We start from the raw sequence: 17,715 nt of genomic DNA, 5'->3' as shown, positions 1-17,715 counted from the left end.
ATATAAGAAAGTGCTTATATGATGTCATATATGATGTCATAAGAAATGCTTATATGATGTAATAACATAGTACATGCCGTCATTTACAAAAAATAAAATTAAGGCTCTTAACGATTTTTCTCAGACTTTTGACCTATCTAGATCGTTTCTTTATGCGAAAATATTCAAAGATACCAGTTTTCCCGAAAAAATATGGAGTCGTTTTCAAGAAAAAATACATACATACACAATTTTTACTCACATATATATATATATATATATATATATATATATATATATATATATATATATATATATATATATATATATATATATATATATATATATGTATATATATGTATATATATATATATATATATATATATATATATATATATATATATATATATATATATATTATATATATATATATATATATATATATATTTTTTTTTTTTTTTTTTTTTTTTTTTTTTATATATATATGTATATATATATCTTTAAACGAGCAACTGTGAATGTATTTATTTATTTATGTAAAACTTTTCTCTTGAAAACTGCTCCATATTATTTTATTTTTTGAAAATTAGCGCCCTTGAATTTTCTGGCCTGAAAAAAAGGTCGAGATTGGTCAAAATTTGAGAAATTCGTTTAGACCCTTATTTTTTGAAAACAAATTCACGTGAGTGACGTCACAATTATATACATTTAAAGAGCATAAATTACATCATTTTCCCCCCAGCAGCGGTTGTACAAATTTTAGTATCTATGACGCATGCAAAATTACACAAGATGACAGACTGCTCTGGACAGCTAAAGAAAAAGGCATGGAACAGCAAACAGCAAAAATTACATTGAATTGAAAACAAAAATGTTTTAAAACAAAAATTACGTTTAGAAGACTAAACAAAGTTATAATGGAATAAAGAAACGGCTTAGTTTGAGTGTGTGAGTGGCTAGAATATAAAACAAAATTACAATGGAACTAATGAACGTTCTAGTTTAACATGCGTGTCTCTGTGATTGATAAGAATGAAGAAACAATTAATATGGCACTTTCAAAACTACAAAGGATGACAAATGACTCTGAGCAGCTAAAGAAAAAGGTATGGAACAAGAAAGAGCAACAAATCACATAAGCAAAAATGTTGCACAACGAAATTTGCGGCTAGTTGCAAACGATAATGTGACAAATATAAAGAATAGCACAATAATTATGCTATTTCAGAATTTATATATTTTAGAAAATTACAATTGAATAAGGACTGTGTTATTTTAGCAGGTATAAAGGATAAGCCGGAAGGAGGAGTTGAATTCATGACAGAATTTCTTAATTCAAATGAAATTCCTGATTTGCCACCCTATTACTTGAAACTAAAGAATAAAACGGTGCTTATGCCAATTCAAGTTTTAGATATTTCAGAGAGTAATGTCATTGAAAGATTCCAAAGTCGGAGGTAATGATGAATGAACATGAAACGCGAACAAAATCTGGGGCTAGAAGACATGTGACAACCATCATCACATCGAATTACAAATGAAATTTACGGTTAGAAGAGAAGCAGCAGTTATAATCACAACAAGTTCCAGAAGAAAACAAATCCAAAATATGGATGATTCTGTGATGTATTAACAGCAAGGAGGAATTGAATTCACAAAAGAATTTTTTAGCACTTGGAATAGCTTATTTGACACCTTGTGACTTAAAACTAAAGAATAACGAATATATAAGCTCCCTTGAAACGAGCATCTGTTTATTTATGTATGTATGTATAATGTTTTATTGAAAACGATTTTGGATGAATTCGAACAGCTAAAGCAAATCCCATGGAGAAATTTCTGATGTAATGATGCACGAAAATGAGGTGTAAATGAGATATGTGGCTAGAAGACCTGCGACAAAAAGTATCGCTACGAATGCCAAAAATGAAAATGCTGGACAACGAAATCTGTGGGTAGGAGAAAAGGGTTAGGAGGAGAAACATTGAATCGTAAATGTAATCTGCGGTTAGAAGAGAAGTAACAATGAGAGTCACGAGTCTGAAAAGAAAACAATTCCAATGAAATGGATGATTCTTTGATGCATTTATACGAAGGAGGAATTGAATTCTCACTAGAATCTCTTAGATTATGCTAATAAATGATTAAAAAATTAAATATATACAAGCCTGCCACGTGCCGTGGCCGGGCGAGGCTCGGGCTCCCGATATTGTATTTGTGCCCGAAGCTCGGGCACACATATATATATACCCACATATATACAAACCTATATAAGTATATAGCCTATAAATAAATATATATGTATATATATTTCATATATATGTATATATATATATATATATATATATATATATATATATATATATATATATATATATATATATATATATATATATATATATATATATATATATATATATATATATATATATATATATATATATATATATATATATATGTGTGTGTGTATATTTTTGTTTCTTGAGCTTTCTTGTTTCAAACGCGATAAGCAGAGAGGATTAATGTTGATTTTTGTATTGTTTTAGGAAGCTGGCTTGAATTTTGATTTCTTTGGGTGAAGATGGCTGAAGTTGCCTAAATTTGTGATCTTTTCTTTGTTTTCGTTCGACATATCAGGAGCTTGCAAGTATAACAATGAATATCATAACTTGCTGGAATCCAATTGCCTTTTTTATATATTGTGAATTGTAGTGTAACTATTTTACTCTTTTGCAATTGTCTCAAATATCATAATGTACATTTGGTTTTTGTAAATATTCGCAGTAATACCAGAACAATGTTAACATATATGAAATTTCTTATCTTTTTTTACAGAAACGTGTCCAAGAAAAAAATGTTGCTCTTTAGTGCTCTTAGGAACAATTGATGCTTCTTGTGTTGCTTCTTGTATTGGGAACTATTATTCATATAGCAAAATCTTTTATGGGGAACGCTGGGGTATTATGGAATAAATAATATGTTTCCTAGTCACAGTTCTGGTTCGTAAACATAAGATATCGTTGATTCAAACTAGTTTCAAAATAAGTTTCCTCAAGCAAGTTTAGTGTCGTTAGCAATAAGTTATGATGCTTTTCTTAGCCCCACCTATTCTATAAAAGTAGTTTCAATCAATAGCTGAGTTGGGTACTTCCCTGCGTAAAATTCGCGTTATTGCAGTTTAAACCTACCTTGTGGATTAATTTCTAGTAGCGTCATTTTTCTTCCTGAGCCTCAACAATTTCTTAATTTTTCTAATAAAATTGTTCACTGAGTGGCAAAAATCAATATAAGTTAAGCATCTAATGATGGTTGTGGCTAAAAGAGGAGACTTCGGATTTCATGCACACTGAACTAGAATTTGGTTAACTAGACGCTGCAGAAAGTCAGTTGCGAATTGCGATTATGAAAGAAATAACCATTTTTAAAGTTCGTCAAATTAAGTATTTGTGAGCTCTTGATACCTTTTTAATTTCCTGTAAGATGATTTATTGTGTACCTTTTTAGTGTTCTGTAATAAACTTTATCTTCAGCAAAGAAGAAATAATTTGTTTGGATTCAACTTTTCCGTCACTGTTTTTTTTTTTTTTGCTAGTTTTATTATTCGTAGTTTATTAAGGGCTTTTGGTTTATATCTTTGGTCATAGGCAACGCATTCGTCCATTTTCACTACAATGAATGAACGACAAAACAAACGATCGTACATTTTAACGCGTACTTCGAGGTGGGGGTGGTATATGGGACTAAATGCATACTTACAAACTCGGTTGATTTATTTTCCTAGGAAGGGAGAAGACAATTGAAAAAAAAGCTAGATAAGTTGATTGGGAAGTGCACAAAAATTCAGGGGAGTTTGAAGTGTCAGGGGCTGGGCCCAAATTATCACCTCACTTTGACCTTAAATAAATCAAAGCCTGTTAATCATAAATATAAAATAGTGCTAATCTAATTTATTTGCCCAAAACTAAATACCATTTTAACAAAATTTGAATTTATTTACATTAAGAAAATTACCATATGTTGCTAGCTTCTAGTTTAACTGCTCACCCCCCTCCCCAATGTTTCTACGTGCAATAATTTCATACGAATAAGGGGAGGGCATACCATGTATTTTCAATGTGTTGGAGGGACTTGTCGTTTTTCAATTATTTTTCTTGAAAATAAAAAGCTATGTTCAATGAACAAATACGGAATAATTAGTCCTAAACTTTCACCTGCTTAACAGGCAACTACTTCGAAAATCCAGGGTGTTTTTTCCCAGTTAAAAAAAGTCGGGAAGAATAGGAAGATAAGTGTGCAAACCAAGATTAGAATATTAGAAGCTATAGTGATGACAGTGGTCAAATATTGCTCTGAAGCATGGGCGCTCCGAAAAGCGGATGAAGATTTGCAAGATGTTTTCCAGAGAAATTGCTTAAGGATTGTTCTGGGTACCCGGCTGACTGTATTTCAAACAAAAGGCTCTACGAAAAATGTGGTTCAATATCGTCCTCTAGGGCTATAATGAAAGAAAGGTTGAGGTGGCTAGGACACTTTGTGTGGATGAAGGATGACAGATTGCCAAAGATTGTTCATTTTGGCCAACCGTATAGGGCTAAACAATAAGCAGGTCATCCTCGTCTGGGGTGGGAGGACGTCATAAAGAAAGATTTAAAAGAAATGGGAACTTAATGGGCGGGCGTAAAAAGGGAGGCCTTGAATAGATTGGGGTGGAGGAGGAGCGTGCGTAGCTGTGTAGGCCTCAGGCGGCTAGGTGCTGCGGTGAGTTGTTAGTAGTAGTAGTAGTAGTTATATATATATATATATATATATATATATATATATATATATATATATATATATATATATATATATATATATATATATATATATATATATATATATATATATATATATATATATATATATATATATATATATATATATATATATATATATATATATATATATATATATATATATATATATATATATAGCTGTTTGTGTCTCACAATATTTCTTCCTAGAGATCTGTTGGGATACAACTGATCTAATAATTTAAAAGATGTGAAATGTGTTCTTTAACATCTCCATTGGGGCCTAAAAATAGCGTTTGCCCATATTAATATGGTTAAAATCACCTTCAGGGGTCTGTGATGGGTCTGCCGCTAAATTGATTTTGTGATACATTTTTCCAGCTATTATAACCTGAAAAAAATTTCGACTATTTTTGGCTCGATCATCGCTTACGTTGAATGAAGCTAAAACAAAAATATGAACTCCAGTTTCGTATTTGTTTTTGGAACTCTTTAGAGAGAAAGTGATGTCCTATAACAGGCCAAACAAAGTCATTTGGAAATTGCTGAAGCAGGAATGCAATTTCACCAAGCAGGCAGCAGCCTCCAAGTAAATCATCTTTGTTAGCTACTTTTCCTGTGGGGTAATGGAGGACTCCAAAGTGAATACATACAGAGTTAATGGGTCCCAACAACTTGAAAATAACGCGTGCGTAGTTTACGGCATCTTTGTAGGTTTTTACTGTTTTTTTTTTGCCACAATTTGTTGGCATCGAAGACTGCGATGGTGCTGTTCTTTTAGCATAACATTTTTCTCGGTACTTGTGTACATAATGGTACACACTCGAGAAGTGAAGTTAGGTTAATCCCAATGAAATATACCAAAATATGATGAAAATATAATACTTTAGAAACAAATTTGGGCTATATATTTGCATATTAGGGGGGGGGGGTAAAGTATTGTGGGTATGCATGCAAAATGTGGTAGCTAAAATTATTCTGCATATTATGAAGTAAGAATTGTTTTCTAACTTAACGCAGTCCAAATACTTTACCCTCACCCCAACCCCCCTAATGTGCAAATATATTACCCAAATTATGTAAGTTATATGTATTATGTCACCCGTCACTTGTTTTCCACCGAGCGTGCGTAAGCTAATTGTCTCTTAATACAGACAGATAAAACAGGTTTGTTCTCGAGTGTGTACCATAATGTACACAAGTACTTTTTTTTCCTTCTCCACTTTCATTTTCGACTCGTTCTGATTCTCGCTGTCTTTTGAAAGCACTGTTCTTTTCTCTTCACTCTCATTTGTGACACTCTTGATACTTACTTTAGCGTGTCTGTTCTTCACGTTCATCTTTCCTTTGAGAAATTCTGATTCCTATTGTTGCTTATATTTCTCACTGCTGATTATCTTCTAGCTGCATATTTCTTTTGTTCTCTTGGTCGTATATCTACTAAAAACACATTTCTCTGGTCTTTGTTTTCATTTTAATTCGTTCTGATCCCCATTGTCAAATGTCTTGTAACCACATATTTTTTTTCTTCAATTTCGCTTTTGAGTCGTTGTGATTATCGCTGCCACTTATCTTTTAACTGCATATTTCTTTGATCTTTATTTTTGTTTATCATTACTTCAGACAATATTTCACTGCCTTTTGCCTTAGTTGCTTGGATTGGTCTTGTTACTTTTAATGGTCTAGGTTGTTCATTATCACCCGTCGTCATTTACATTTCTCAGGTCGTTCTCTGGATCTTGTCTCATTTGATGATCCAGTTTATTCATTTTTAGCTTACGGTTTTGTCCTCTTTTATCTTTTTAATACTCATTTTATGCTAACGTTAATTTACGTTTATGTCCCCTGGATATAATGAAAATACCGAAAATGCCTTTTGAAATTTACATCACCGAATATAGGCAGATGAATTTACATATTTCTAAATTTTCGTTCTGCAAATGCTTCTAAAACGGTTTTCAATCTATTTTCCTGGTGTTGTTACTTTTAGTCAACAGATTGCTAAACTATTTAGTCTAGCCTGATTTATTGTTGATATCACATAGCTTTTTTTTATTTATTTTAGCCTGGAAAAAGGTCTCTCTAAAAGCAACGCTTACTGGAATTGTTAAGAACATTTCACAATTTCGGAAACCAATTTTTCATTTTGATGGTAGCGCGAGGCCCTTTCAAACGCGGCCCAATCGTTCTAATCGCCCTTTTTCTGGCCCTGAGTAAAATTGAAAAGGATAACTTAGGAATTAGAATATGAACTCCGGGCATTAATTATCAAACTCATCACAGAAAAGCTCAAGTCTCTAATGTACACTAGGAATAAAACCGAACTTAAAACTAACCGAACTTAAACTTAAGAAAAAGTTGAATTCGGCAAACCAAATTTAACTTTTTTTTCACTCGAATTAACATCAGACGATTCTACATATTGGGTCCTGCCTCTCAAAAAAGATTCAAATCGCTTCAATGTCTATCCTCTAATTCCACGATTTTCTATCTTAGGCTCTTAAGAGGTAGTTGCATGTTCTACGCGTCCCCATTATTACGCGATTTTTAAGAAGCTTATTTTCGAGCTAGGACAGTTCAGCTTTGGTTTTATTATTTAGTAGAATAGAAGATAATAATTCTATATTTTTGGAAAACTATTGGAAATTTTACCAACTTCGAAGAAACTAATAACCTTATTATAGTATCTTAAGCCTACTAGTTATAATTTTGAGTTTTTTTGTCATACCGTTATCAAGCTATAAACCGTTAATCACAAAAAAAAATCTATGGATACAGTAGTCATGATCCACAGCAAAATAAAAAACAACTATTTCTGAGAAACTTGCAACCAGTGTTTCCACTTCAAATTTTTTTTAATCCCTAAAAGACTATTGAAAAATCCCTAGAGGTCCCCATTTTCAATACCAAAATCCCGTTTCCCCATTTTCTGACTTCTTTCCAAGTCACAAGTAAAGCCTTGTTATGCCGACTTTTAATAGCATTTGTTCAAGACGACTTAATTTGCAACTCAAGACCTTTTACTTGTACCAAAATATCTTCTTTTTTACATCTTCATTTAAAAAAAATACTTTGTATTTATCGACTAGTTAAGTTCAGTTATGATTTATAGATTCCAGTGCCAGATCTCAGATTCTTGGCCGTATGAATATATTTTGTTTATTTGTTTTTTTTTGCCATTATTTTTTCCTTCTTTATTACTTTTTTGCAACACCCTCATTTTTATTTGAATTGGTACGAAGGCTTGACATGAATGATATCCAACTGGTTGCTTTTGCAAACATTATTTTTGTTTTGACTTTTTTCATATTGAATTGTGTTAGAGTTAATAAAAATATCTGAAAAAAGGGAAAAAGTTATCCGTTGACGGATCTATCAAAAGGTGACTGAAAATATAAGATTTAAGGATAGAAAAGTGCTTAAAATGTACTTTGAGCAATACTGAAAAGGAAAAATACAAAAAAATACTTAGGCATTTTTCATATTCGTGTAGTAAGGTGCAGTAAGGCGGGATACGTAGATTAAGTATGAGAAATAGATTTCAATTCTGTTTTCTGTTGCGCATGACCAATCAGTGTGCTTATTTGTTTGCGTCAGTAGGCCAGTGAATATGGTGGTGAAAATAAATAAATATTTATTTTATATGGTTATTCTTGGTAATTTAGATTATAAGGGCACACTTGTAATCACACCAATTTGAAAAGCTCCGTTAGTTGCCTCAGACTCAAAATAAGGTTATCTTGATAATACAAAATCAAGAAAAATGAATTTTTATTTAGAATTAGATTCAACACCTTCGTCCTTTTTCCCGATGGTAGCTGAAGCCTTGACTCTTTTCATGTGCAGCAGTAGCTGCTCATCTTCCCGAATGCATGGGGCACTTTCCTGGGCCCGCTTCATACCATATTTTGTTTTAAGAACTCCACGTTACGTTTCCGTTTTAAGCTTGTTCCATCTGTCCGTCTTTATGATTTTCACTGCACTAAAAATCTTTCGACGACACCGTTGCAAAATGGAAGAATAAGCACAAATGTAATTGCCAATTTTAGATTTACGTATATCTCGGTTCTGGAAGCGTTTTTTTTTTCGCAAAAAACAAACGCCAGTAGGTAACCGTATCCATATTTTCAATATTTTCAACATTTATGGGACTTTGCTTCCTCCACTTCTGTTTGATTTTGTTTCCATTCCATGATACTTTCCAATACTTCCGAACAAAGGGTTGGAGGGAATCAGCCCGTAGTGACTGAGCTGATACAAGGTCAACCGTTTTTGCATATTTGTAAATGTCATCATTGAAAGGAAATCGAGTTTGGATCTGCTGCACAGCTTCAATGTAAAAAGATTGTGCAGCTCTGGGGATCTTTTCAACTGCGTCATGGGGCACAACTGAATCTGATTTTAGTGTCAAGAGAGAGTTTTGTCCATTTGGACCTAAATAAATACTTTGGAGGGGAAAGTAAACACTTGGATCATTCGCATTAAGTTGAAATGCATTCATTGACTTCACATAATCTTTCTTCATGAAGCTCATAGACAGTTCCTTGATAAGAGATTCAGTCCCTAGTTTCAGGAGATAAAACAATGGTTTTCCAGATTGAAAAGCTACATTAAATTCAGTAAGCAATCCCAATGCAAAGGCAACAAATTCAAACACGTACTTCATGACTGGGTTTAGATTTGCGTGTACAAGCTCATTGAGCTTTGTTGATCATAAACTAGTAGAAGCTTGGGATGTAGCATCCTATTGTTCCAAAATTCTGTCCACAGCATCTTTGACTGAAAGCCATCGAGTCTGCACAGCCTGCAGAATCTTATGCATATCAACTTGGTAGAACTTTTGAAAGTCAAGGAAAGCATCTTGCCTCTTGTGACTATGTGTGAAGTGATTATATATGGAGCGACATATGTCCTCCATGGATTTTGGCAATTTCTTGCATATATACGAAGCAACAAGGTGACCCATGTTTCAAGAGCATTTCACTGTGACTACTAACCACGGGAACATTTTTTTTTTATCATGGACGAAACGCATTGGTTAGCTCCCATCATAAAATTTGTAGTGTCAGAGCAAAACCCTGTGAAATTAGCAGGGGGAAGCTTGTTTGTTTCTATTATGCACTTCTTCAACTCCTTAAATATCGCCCTGGCTGAAGGGTCAGGACACTCGATAACGTTGAGTACATCAACTTCAGTTGAGAGGTCATCATTGCAAAATATTGCTTCAACTGCTAGAAGCTTTTTAGAAGATATACCAGTGGACTCGTCGGTAATAACAGAGAAGCAGCGATTTAGTAAGACTTTAATCAGACGATCTTCATAAAAACCGCTTTGTCCTGTTCGTATAACATTGGTAGCTTTCTATTTCTTGAGCTGCACATTCTCCACTACTTTCTTTGAAGGTAATTTTTTTTAAAGAGCTACGAAAATTTGCACTTTACTGAAAAAATATAAATGTTTTTACTTTTATAATTTTAATAAATCAAATAACATTAACATTTTGATTACTAAATAATAGTATATGTATATTAAACTGACAATGCACATTCATTTGTATTTTTTCAGTAAAGTGCAAATTTTGTTCTGGCCATGGGAAGGCATAGGGGTTTTACGCCGAACTTATGTTAAGTTCTGCTCGTTTTGAGTTTGACTTGGTTATTTATTGTAGTTTCTGTTTGTTTTGGGTTTCATTTATTTATCGATGATGATTTGTAGTAGTTTCACGCTTGGTAGATTGTTTGATTTTGTTTTTGCTCATGTTTTGTTTAAAGGAGTTCTTTACTTTTCTTTGAAAAACTTATTTTCTGGAAAAAGTTTTTTAAATTAATATCTATCTGTTTTATATTGACACAGTCATTTCAAGGGAAAAAAATAATTCTTTCAATCTTTTCGTTTTTTAAGAATTTATACTTTGACCTGCTATGTGTATACTGGAGAAAAATTTTTCAGCAATTTTTAACAGCATATACCCTTTTAACAATCAGGACACAAATAGTACTGTTTAATATAGTTTCATACCTCCTCTAGTTGACCTGAAATGGAAAACTTGATACCATTCACAATAAAACTGTTTACTTTCTTTGGTAGCTTGGATACACTTACGCTATTTTGATTTGGTTAAATTTAAAGAGCAGAAATGGGAGGGTTGGCGTGGGAGGGTGGACGTGGGAGGGTGGGAGTGGAAGGGGGATTAGTTGCCCTAAAATCACTTTCGACTATTAAAAAGGGCATCAGCCCTTTCTATTTTCAATCGAATGAGCCCTTTTCGAAGTTCCCACGACAACACCTTCGATACGAAGTGCCCTGGTCTAAACAACAACAACAACCAAAAATAATACATTATACCCACTTCGATCTTTAGTATAAAATGTCAAGCCTTCCCTTTTGAAGTTTCTACGACGACCCCTTCCATACCCTGCTCTAAAGGAAAAAAATAATTCATAGTACATTGTGCCAACATCGTTCTTATATGCCCTCAGGGCATAATTTAAAACCCTTTTCCCGAGGGTTGTGGGGGAGTGTCCTCCTCAAAAACATATTTTCTATCAGGAAATCAACTACGTTGAACAAAATGACTATCCCAAAATTTTGATTGGATATGTTTGGGGAAATGATGGGCGTGGGGGGGGGGGCTAGTTGCCTTCCAATCACTTTCGACTGTTAAAAAGGGCACTAGCCACTCCAATTTCCAATCGAATTAGCCCTTTTTTGAAGTTTCTACGACAACTCCTTCGATACGAAGTGCCTGACTGAAGAAATAAAAACACATTGTGCCCACATCGTTCTTTACTTGGGCATCGCTAGCGCGCTGCCTATGATTTCTGTTCGTTTCGGGGATCATTTATTTATTGATGCTGATTTGTGGTAGTTTTACACTTAGAAGATTATTTGATTCTGTTTTTGCTCATTTTGGGTTTAATGGAAGTAGGGAGGCCATAACGACTCCTGTACGACACCACTGCTGCCATCTATAATCAAGTCTAACGCTGACAGGTAATAATTTATTTAAGGATTATTGATCCACTAATGGGTCAATGACACCGAGGGGAATTAGATTTCTGAGAAACTGATTTGCATAATCAAGGGGAATTATTGATCCACAAGGGGAATTAAGAAACAATATGGCTTCTTTGGTCTTTAGATCTGAGGGATAAATGGTCTTTAGTGACAGAGATAAAGTAATATTCTATTTTTTTAGTATGGCTTCTCAGGTCTTAGGCTTAGTGATAAATTAATATTCTATCGAAGCCTTAATAGATTAACCAAGAACACCTTAGAGATGAAGAGATTAACGCGGAAATTTTTTCATGGGAATATGAAATGTGACAGCGCAGGGATGCCAAAACAAAAGGAACACGCAGAAATTACGTTTAGAGATTATTAGGGTGAAACTGTTTGAGACATTTTAGAAGATGACTTAGGCGAAACAGTTTGAGGCATTTTAGAAGATGATTTGGGCGAAACAGTTTGAGACATTTTAGAAGATGATTTGGGTGAAACTCTGTGGTCGTTATAATACACAAGTTCCATTTGAACAGTGTTGTAAGGCCCCATACCCCAACCCCAAAGGGTCCCCCTGCCCCCAAAGAGTCCCCCGAGCCCCCAAACGTCCCCGGGCCCCCAAATGCCCCCGGGCCCCCAGAGGCCTCCCGAGGCCCCAAATGCCCACCGGACCCCCAAAGGGCCCCACACCCCCAAATGCCCCTCGGGCCCCCAAACGCTCCTGGCTCCCAAAGGGCCCCTGCCCCCCCCCCCCAAGGCCCACCTGGCCCCCTCCCCCTGGGGCCCTCAAAGAACCCTCCCTCCCCATTTTTTAATACTTTTTTTTGTGTGCTTGAGACACAGAAGGGCCCCCAACATTTCAAAATGCTTTATTATATCTTTTCAGAACAAGTTGCTTTCTTAATGTCTCTCCAAAACCCATTTTACAAGTTGAACAACTCATTCTTTTCGCCCACATCTTTTCTTAATTGCTTTTTGAATACTCCAACACCAAGCCATACTTTCAAAAAGTTTTTTATATCTTTTAAAAACAAGTTCCTTTCTCAATGTCACTCTTAAGACCATTTTACAACTTGTAGTGCTCATTCTTTTCACCCACATCTTTAGTTTATGGCTTTTTGAATACCCAAACACTCAGCAATACTTTCAAAGGCTTTTTTGTATCTTTTCAGAACAAGTTCTTTACGTAATGTCCCTCCTAAACCAATTTTACAACTTGAAGTACTCATCCTTTTCACCCACAACTATACTTTATGGCTTTTTGAATATCACATCACCAAGCAATACTTTCAAAAGGCTTTTTTATATATTTTCAGAACAAAAATCAAATATTATTAATAATTAATATTATTAATTTAAATTTTTTTAAAATTATTAATTTTAAATGTGTGCATCAAAGTAACCACATTCTTCTTTAATACCACCAAATGTTTACACGTTTTCTGATCGAACTAGCAAGTTTTCTGCCGAAGATACCAATTTTTTTTTAGAAGTAACAATTTTTTTCTGTGATAACAACTTTTCTGTCAGAAGTAGCAAGCTTTGCTTAACACTAACAAACCTTCTCATCAAAGCAACAGCATTTTACCTTAAAACTAACATACTCTTACTGAACACACACACATTTTTCTTAGAAATAATATTTTTCATCAGTGATAACCCGCTTTCCGATCGAACTAGCAAGTTTTCTACCAAAGATACCAAATTTTTTCTTAGACGTAACTTTTCTTTGATTTTGATAACAACTTTTCTGTCAGAAGTAGCAAGTTTTGATTAACACTAAAAAACCTTCTCATCAAAGTAACAACATACTTCTTTAATACTAACATACTTTTATTGAACAAACACAAATTTCTCTTAGAAATAATATTTTTCGTCAGTGATAACACGCTTTCTGTTCGAACTAGCAAGTTTTCTGCCAAAGATAGCCAATTTGTTTTTAGAAGTAACAATTTTTTTATTGTGTTAACAACTTTTCTGTCAGAAGTAGCAAGTTTTGCTTAACACTAACACATTTTCTCATCAAAGTAACAACATTTTACCTTAAAACTAACATACTCTTACTTAACACACACAATTTCTCTTCGAAATAATATTTTTCATTAGTGATAGCACTTATTCGGTTCGAACTAGCAAGTTTTCTACCAAAGATAACAAATTTTTTCTTAGAAGTAAAATTTTTTTGATTGTGATAACAACTTTTCTGTCAGAAGTAGCAAGTGTTGCTTAACACTAACAAACATTCTCATCAAAGTAACAACATTTTACCTTAAAACTAACATACTTTTACTGAACACACACAAATTTCTCTTATAAATAATATTTTTCATCAGTGATAACACGTTTTCTGTTCGAAGTAGCAAGTTTTCTACCAAAGATACCAAATTTTTTCAGTAACAATTTTTTGATTGTGATAACAACCTTTCTGTCAGAAGTAGCAAATGCTGCTTAACACTAACAAATTTTCTCATCAAAGTAACAACATTTTACCTTAAAACTAACATACTTTTACTGAATACACACAAATTTCTCTTAGAAATAATATTTTTCGTCAGGGATAACACGTTTTCTGATCGAACTAGCAAGTTTTCTGCAAAGATACCAAATTTTTTTTAGAAGTAACAATTTTTGTCTGTGATAACAACTTTTCTGTCAGAAGTAGCAAGTTCTGCTTAGCACTAACAAACATTCTCATCAAAGTAACAACATTTTACCTTAAAACTAACATGCTCTTACTGAACACACACAAATTACTCTTAGAAATAATATTGTTCATCAGTGATAACACTTTCTGTTTGAACTATCAAGTTTTCTACCAAAGATAAAAAAAAATTTCATAGAAGTAACAATTTTTTGATTGTGATAACAACTTTTCTGTCAGAAATAGCAAGTTTTGCTTAACACTAACAAATTTTATCATCAAAGTAACAACATTTTACCTTAAAACTAACATACTTTTACTGAACATACACAAATTTCTCTTAGAAATAATATTTGTCATCAGTGATAACACCTTGTCTGTTCGAACTAGCAAGTTTTCTACCAAAGATACCAAATTTTTTCTTAGAAGTACCAATTTTTTGATTGTGATAACAACTTTTCTGTCAGAACTAGCAAGTGTTGCTTAACACTAACAAATTTTATCATCAAAGTAACAACATTTTACCTTAAAACTAACATACTTTTACTGAACATACACAAATTTCTCTTAGAAATCATATTTTTCATCAGTGATAACACGTTTTCTGTTCGAAGTAGGAAGTTTTCTACCAAAGATACCAAATTTTTTCATAGAAGTAACAATTTTTTGATTGTGATAACAACTTTCTGTCAGAAGTAGCAAATGCTGCTTAACACTAACAAGTTTTCTCATCAAAGTAACACCATTTTACCTTAAAACTACCATACTTTTACTGAACACACACAAATTTCTGTTATAAATAATATTTTTCATCAGTGATAACACTTTTTCTGTTCGAACTAGCGAGTTTTCTGCCAAAGATACCAAATTTTTTCTTAGAAGTAACAATTTTTTGATTGTGATAACAACTTTTCTGTCAGAAATAGCAAGCTTTGCTAAACACTATCAAACCTTCTCATCAAAGTAACAACATTTTACCTAAATACTAACATACTCTTACTGAACACACACAAATTTCTCTTGGAAATCATATTTTTCGTCAATGATAACACGTTTTCTGATCGAACTAGCAAGTTTTCTACCAAAGATACCAAATTTTTTCTTAGAAGTAACTTTTCTTTGATTATGGTAACATCTTTTCTGTCAGAAGTGACAAGTTTTGATTAACACTAACAAACCTTCTCATCAAATTAACAACATTCTTCCTTAATACTAACATACTTTTACTGAACACACGCAAATTTCTCTGAGAAATAATATTTTTCGTCAGTGATAACACGTTTTCTGTTCGAACTAGCAAGTTTTCTGCCAAAGATACTAATTTTTTTTTTAGAAGTAACAATTTTTGATTGTGTTAACAACTTTTCTGTCAGAAGTAGTAAGTTTTGATTAACAATAACAAATTTTCACATCGAAGTAACAATATTTTACCTTAAACCTAACATACTCTTACTTAACACCCACAAATTTCTCTTCAAATTAATATTTTTCATCAGTGCTAGGACTTTTTCTGTTCGAAGTAGTAAGTTTTCTACCAAATATACCAAATTTGTTCGTAGAAGTAACAATTTTTTGATTGTGATAACAACTATTCTAGCAGAAGCAGTAAGTGTTGATAAACACTAACAAACCTTCTCATCATATTAACGTCATTCTTGATTGTTACTAACTTACTCTTAATTAACAAACCCAAATTTCTCTTAGAAATAATATTTTTCATCAGTGATAACACGTTTTCTGTTCGAACTACCAAGTTTTCTACCACAGATACAAAATTTTTTCTTAGAATTAACAATTTTTTGATTGTAATATCAACTTTTTCTGTCAGAAGGAGTAAGTTTTGCTTATCACTAACAAATTTTCTCATCAAATTAACAACATTTTACCTTAAAACTAACATACTTTTACTGAACACACACAAATTTCTCTTAGAAATAATATTTTTCATCAGTGATAACACATTTTCTGTTCGAACTAGCAAGTTTTCTGCCTAAGATACCAAATTTTTTCTTAGAAGTATTACTCTTAGAAACAAATATTTTTCGTCAGCGATAACACTTTTTCTGTTCGAACTAACAAGTTTTCTTTCAAAGATACCAAATTTTTCTTAGAAGTAACATTTCTTTGATTTTAATAGCAAATTTTGTGTCAGTAGTAGCAAGTGTTTAGTTAAAACTAACCGATTTTTTCTTCGAATCATTAACTTTTCCTTAATACCAACATACTCTTACTTATAATATACAAATTTTTCTTAGAAATAATATTTTTCGTCAGTGATAACACGTTTTCTGTTCGAACTAGCAAGTTTTCTACCAAAGATACCAAATTTTTTCTTAGAAGTAACTTTTCTTTGATTATTGTAACATCTTTTCTGTCAGAAGTGGCAAGTTTTGATTAACACTAACAAACCTTCTCCTCAAAGTAACAACATTCTTCCTTAATACTAACATACTTTTACTGAACACACGCAAATTTCTCTGAGAAATAATATTTTTCGTCAGTGATAACACGTTTTCTGTTCGAACTAGCAAGTTTTCTGCCAAAGATACTAATTTTTTTTTAGAAGTAACAATTTTATATTGTGTTAACAACTTTTCTGTCAGAAGTAGCAAGTTTTGATTAACAATAACAAATTTTCACATCGAAGTAACAATATTTTACCTTAAAACTAACATACTCTTACTTAACACCCACAAATTTCTCTTCAAATTAATATTTTTCATCAGTGCTAGGACTTTTTCGGTTCGAACTAGTAAGTTTTCTACCAAAGATACCAAATTTTTTCTTAGAAGTAACAATTTTTTGATTGTGATAACAACTTTTCTGTCAGAAGTAGCAAGTGTTGCTTAACACTAACAAACATTCTCATCAAAGTAACAACATTTTACCTCAAAATCAACATACTCAGACTTAAACCATACGAATTTATCTTCTAAATATTATTTTTCATCAATGAGAACACCTCTTCTGTTCGAAGTAGCAATTTTCTGCCACAGTTACAAAATTTGTCCCTACAATTTACAATTTTTTTATTGTGATAGAAACTTTTCTGTCAGAAGGAGCAAGTGTTGCTTAACACTAAAAAATTTTCACATCAAAGTAACAACATTTTACCTTAAAACTAACATACTTTTACTGAATAAACATATATTAATCTTCGGAAGTTTATTTTTCGTCAATGATTCCACGTTTTCAGTTCGAAATAGCAAGTTTTTTGCCTAAGTTAACCAATTTTTTTAGAAGTATTCCTATTCCAAAAAATATTTTTCGTAGGGAATAACACTTTTTCTGTTCGAAATA

The 17,715-nt window shown here is 32.6% G+C and overlaps 1 protein-coding gene across 7 annotated transcripts in view; it reads left to right on the top strand.

Annotated features, from left to right (window-relative positions):
* LOC148946833 (protein-L-isoaspartate(D-aspartate) O-methyltransferase-like) overlaps nt 1-17,715 on the top strand; it is a 167,655-nt gene that overhangs the window by 98,089 nt on the left and 51,851 nt on the right. For 6 of the 7 annotated variants that reach the window (XM_089096652.1, XM_089096653.1, XM_089096646.1 and 3 more), the window contains one exon: nt 2,526-3,514. The exons of the other annotated variant lie outside the window; for it this stretch is intronic. Coding sequence is in view for 1 of the 6 variants with exons in the window: in XM_089096653.1 (XP_088952779.1) it covers nt 2,526-2,558 (33 nt within the window). In the remaining 5 variants the exon portion in view is untranslated. Of the gene's footprint in view, nt 1-2,525; nt 3,515-17,715 lie in introns of those variants that run through there. 7 annotated transcript variants of the gene reach the window in all.

Source organism: Artemia sp. Qi Xiang Cuo, chromosome 11 (genome assembly GCF_049724085.1).
Source record: "Artemia sp. Qi Xiang Cuo chromosome 11, ASM4972408v1, whole genome shotgun sequence".
Lineage (NCBI taxonomy): Eukaryota > Metazoa > Arthropoda > Branchiopoda > Anostraca > Artemiidae > Artemia > Artemia sp. Qi Xiang Cuo.
The sequence above is the reverse complement of the archived record's forward strand: the minus strand, read 5'-3'. Positions and strand labels throughout refer to the sequence as shown.